Genomic DNA, 4829 nt, shown 5'->3' with positions numbered 1-4829 from the left:
AATAAATTTTAATGACTTTTCCTTTGAGGTTTTATATATGACCTTAACGTGTCCCACAAGATTAGAGGTGTGTGGATCTGCTTCTTCTCTCCCCCAAAGAAATATGATGCAATACATTTTACACACACACACACACACACACACACTCTCTCTCTCTCTCTCTCTCTCTCTCTCTCTCTCAAGAGAAGGGGCAGAATACTGAAAGCAGAGGGTAGCAGAGTTTTCTCTTTAATAGCCCACAGGATGCATAACCACATTTCTGTCCCCACAGGGATGGTAGAGACCTCTACAAAACCCTGGAGCCAGCTGCCCAGTTATGCTCTTAATGTACAACCAGCATATGCTTCTAGATGCTGGCCTTGGATCCGTAAGTTGCTGTGCAGATCTCAACACATGCTGAAGTCGCATAAAAGTGAAGTGCAAGTGTGCAGGAAATAAAAAAACCCTCTACTAAAGTACATGTACAACTGAACTCTGAGTGCTCAGAACTAACTTCATTTTCACCAGAATGAACCTTAGCCCTGGGCAATTCCGAGAGGCAAGCACAGGTTCCCCATTCTGGCACCCGGCATTTTTCAGGTCTCTGAACTCCGTGTTTCAAGTGGAAACATGAGAATACAGCAGACAGCAGGGTGGCTCCCGGTCATAGAGTCCCTCCGTGGTCTTTGACCTTGGGATCCTGGTATCTACCGTACAAAACAAGAACCATTTCAAGTGAAACGTGTATTACAAGCCCAGTATCCTTAGTTTGCAGTGAAGCCTGGGTAATATCATCAGAAGGAGGATTTGTCTGTGTCGGTTATTAACAACCGAAAGGCAGGAGAGAGTGGAAACCAGCTCCAACTGCAGTGTGCGCTCCCCATGGCCGCAATGAAACCATAGTGCGCTGGCCAGTTCATTCATGTAATACCGCCCCTTCCTGATGAGAATCAGAACCACCTCACCCACGTGTTATGGGCCCTGTTCGGCTACCACATCACGAAGACACTTCTTTACTTCAAGTGGCTCGGACCTGAGAACCATGAATTTCTGAGCAGCCACAGGATGCACCTAGTGACAGCCACAATGCCCTCGGCAGTCTCAGCCATGCCATAACAGAGAGGGTTACGCTCCAGTTTGTGCAAAGGAGAGCATCCCTGCAGGGCATCATCAGTGGAACCAGCAGACATCTTTCTCTTGTGGGACAGGGACACGTCAGCTTGTCTAAACAAAGAGGAACAGCTTCCCCAGGCCCTGCTCTGCTGTGCCTGTTTAATGTGGAGTCCCAATTCCCTTCCCAGATTTTCGAATTCCTCTCTGCTTTGGGGACTGTTCTTCCCTCCCCCAAAAGGGTGTCTCCTTTTCGTCTGAGATGACACAACCCACGCCCCTTCATACCTCCCATTATCAACAATGAAAGGCATTTCAAGGGCACAGCTCCCCATTCACCACCTGACTGGAAAACAATGCAGACTTTGATCTCTTGGGATGGCAGTCGCATGAATAAAATGGCTAAATAGGCTGGTGTTCACGTAACTGCACAAGTCCGGCCTCCGATCCTGTACTTAGCTTGCAAGCTGATCTCCTTAGAGCAAGCAGATCACCAGCAGGGATGAATAGCTGGAGGAAGAGACGGAGGTCAAAAGAAATCCTCATGGACTGCATGCTGAGCGGCATGCTCTGTACATAGCCCATTCTGCCACCGCCGACAGGAGATTTGCAGACAGAGACTGCTGGGAAAGGAGCTGCTTAGCTATTCAACCCCCATCCAATGACAATCAGATAGTGGAAGTAGCATTTCTCAGAGGGCTTTTGACTAAGAAGGGGATTGGAGGGAAGGGAGAGACCCAAACATACAATACATAAATATGTTAATGCTGCTGCAATCATTATTTCAGCACTCTGTATGGCTGCAGAAAGGATTCCAGTCGCTCCCTGCAAGAGGGAAGTACATTTATCTTTCTTAATTAATCTACAATGGAAGACAGGTTAATAGGCTTAAAAATAAAATAAAATAATGTAAGCATGGCAAACCATACACATCCATGTACTTCACCGTGACGTCAGATAAAACACTCTCCCCATCACCACTGCTGACCCATGGGAATACACTCATGCAGGACATGACTTGAAATTTAATTCATGATTTATATCTGTTTCCTTTAAATCCTCCCAGCACAGATATGCATTCACAAGTGTGTGCAGGTAAGTGTGTGCGCGCACACACACTACCAAGTGCTTCAGTTCTTTATCCTGGGGAGGTACTCCTTCTGCTCAGCATCAGTCCATGTTTAATAACTCTTCACTCTTCCAGATCAATGAAAAGCAGATGAATCTCCTCAAAGCACGAGAGGAATGAGATCAAACATACTGGATCAAGGAAAATTCAGTCCTTGCCACTTACTATTTTTTATAAAGGCACCAATGTAGTAAGACAGCAGGAAGCTGCTGCCATATCTACTTTCTGGTTTGGTTATTTTTACTTAGCTCATCTTGCTTTTGTTACACTTCTCTTTGTTCCTCCTCTGAGACACCCCCCCCCAAACATTGCTGACACATTACCATGATGCTGCAAAGTTCCTCAGAGTTCAGACAGAAGTGTACCATGGTACACTGATGCATTTCAGTCCTAGGGGTGTCTACATGTGCAGGTACATTGCTCTGACACACTGTAATTACAGCGCATCAGAACAGACTCAATTAATTGAGTCTGCTGGACTGTGCTAATTAGCATGCTCCAGCAGCCTCTGTGTCTCATGCATTCAGTGTCCCTGTGCTTCAAAATGGTGGTGGGGGTGCCATTTTGAAGTGCAGGACACTGAATACACGAGACACTGCAGATGCTTCAATCAGAGTATTTCAGGGGTCAGTATTCTAGGCCATAAGTGCTCAGCAATGCAAGCTAGCAGGAAATGAATACAGTGAACATTACACCATTTAGGGAAGGAACTAGAATAGTGATTTCTGGTCTATATATATCTATACATGAATGCCCCAGGGTCTACAAATGGTACTACAGGGTTGCCCTTGTTAATCAGGAAGATTCAGGGCTAATCACTTGCGCCAATGTTAACTATGGCCCAGCCAGCTGTACAAACTGTGATATACAATAACACAAGGGCTGTTGTTATACCAGGTTACACAACAAAGGGCACTTTTACACATATTCTGGGAGGCGTGGGGTGGTTTCTTAATTAGTGAGCACTTTTAATTAAAGTGCCCAAGCATCACATGTATTAGCTTCCTTCCCCTGTGCTGAAAAATGGCAGCAGGGTGCTTTGAACTGAAGCTCATTGAACAAGCTTTAGTTTAAAACACCCTGCTGCCATTTTTTGGTGTGGGGATGTTAATACACATGACGCCAGCGTCTGCTGGAGCGCGTTTATTTTCGCCTTCCTGCACATGTACAGGAGCCCAAAGTTTACGTCCGAGTCTGGAAACCTGGCACAGATGCTGGAAACCACTGGACTTGAATGGCTTTGGAGAACTTTTCCATCTCTAATTTCTATTCTTCTATGATTGGATGTTGATAATCAGGATCACCCTACAAACGTCAGTGAGAGGTGACCGACTGAAGTCAGCACCATCATAAGCCATTTCCATTTTCATAATGCCGTTTCCTGTGCCACACATATTACTCACTGCATGCTGCTTCAGATTCATCGGACCCATCAGGGCACTCCTCCTCGCCATCACATTTCCACCTGTCCGGGATACAGTGGCCGTTGTTGCAGGTGAAGTCAGATTCAGCACAAGTTTTCTTTGCTGCAAGGAATATAAAAACAAGGAAGAACACAATGAGCACCATGCATGATTCACTGCACTGATCCCTGCTAAGGGAAGCGCCGTCATCATCATCCGCACCAAGAGAAGAATCTTTACATTTTTCAGATTCTAACACGGGTTTTGAAAGCCAGTATCAAACAGACCAGCTAGTATCAAAAGAGGATGCTTTAGATCTGCTCTCCCAAACATCTACCCCCTCAGTTCTACAGGTCTTTGAAATGGACTTAGCTATGTCTTCCTCTGTGTTAACTAAAATCAGTGAAAAGTGGGTGACAGTTTGTCTACATCAGGACAACTACTTAGCTTTGTATTATCATTGCTTGCTATGTATATGGAGCTGACAGCATGCTGGATGATTTACAGACAGGTGAGATGACAGGGTCCCTGCCCTGAAGTATATTATAGTCAAGTAATTATATCTTTATCTCTTTGACCTATTCATGGCACTTCTGGTGTATCAATCACTTTAGTATCTAATCACAAAACATGTCTTCAAATATCACGAAGCTTCAGAAGAAAGTAAACTGAAAATAAGCTTTAGAAGCTTTCTAAATCTAAAGTGACAGATCCAAGCTCTTCACCCTGTGAGTGAATCCAGGGACAGGTGGATGCAGGCAATTAACTCCCCCTGATCTGCAGAGCTGGCACAGCAAGAGAGCAGCCAGCAGTATCAGCCAGTGCTCTTCAAGCCTGACCTGAAGAAACCAGTTTCCCTAAATAACCCAGTCCTCCCCCGGCCTTATCTGCAGATGTCATACTGCACAAAGTACCCAGCAGTATCAGTTCTTCAACCCTAACTCGAAGAAACCAGTCCTCTGGATAGACCCAGTTTCTATGATCGTTTTAATCCCTGAGCCCGCCAAGCAAGGTTGGTGGTTCGTGTCATTTGTGGCGCTGACTTTTCCAATTTTTCTACTGGGAAGTGGAATGAAAAAGCCAAACTCTCCCTACACAAGTTCCCCAACAGCCACCCAGTGGTAACAACTTTCAGATTGGACAGCTTTACAACCAGTAAAACTCCAGTACTAAATCAGTCTCTGATTTTTTTTTTTTTTTTTTTTTTT

At 45.1% G+C, this 4829-nt stretch overlaps 1 protein-coding gene across 1 annotated transcript in view; it reads right to left on the bottom strand.

The window, feature by feature from the left end:
* The window catches only part of LRP8 (LDL receptor related protein 8), a 354423-nt gene that overhangs the window by 108162 nt on the left and 241432 nt on the right, over positions 1–4829 (bottom strand). Inside the window, exon 3 of the mRNA XM_019528301.1 lies at positions 3622–3744. Within this exon, the coding sequence (XP_019383846.1) occupies positions 3622–3744 (123 nt within the window). The remainder of the gene's footprint in view (positions 1–3621; positions 3745–4829) is intronic.

Source organism: Gavialis gangeticus, unplaced genomic scaffold, assembly GCF_001723915.1.
Source record: "Gavialis gangeticus isolate Ggan-Ray unplaced genomic scaffold, GavGan_comp1, whole genome shotgun sequence".
In the NCBI taxonomy this organism is placed as follows: domain Eukaryota; kingdom Metazoa; phylum Chordata; order Crocodylia; family Gavialidae; genus Gavialis; species Gavialis gangeticus.
Note: the sequence above shows the minus strand (reverse complement) of the source record. Positions and strands in the feature narration are given on the sequence as shown.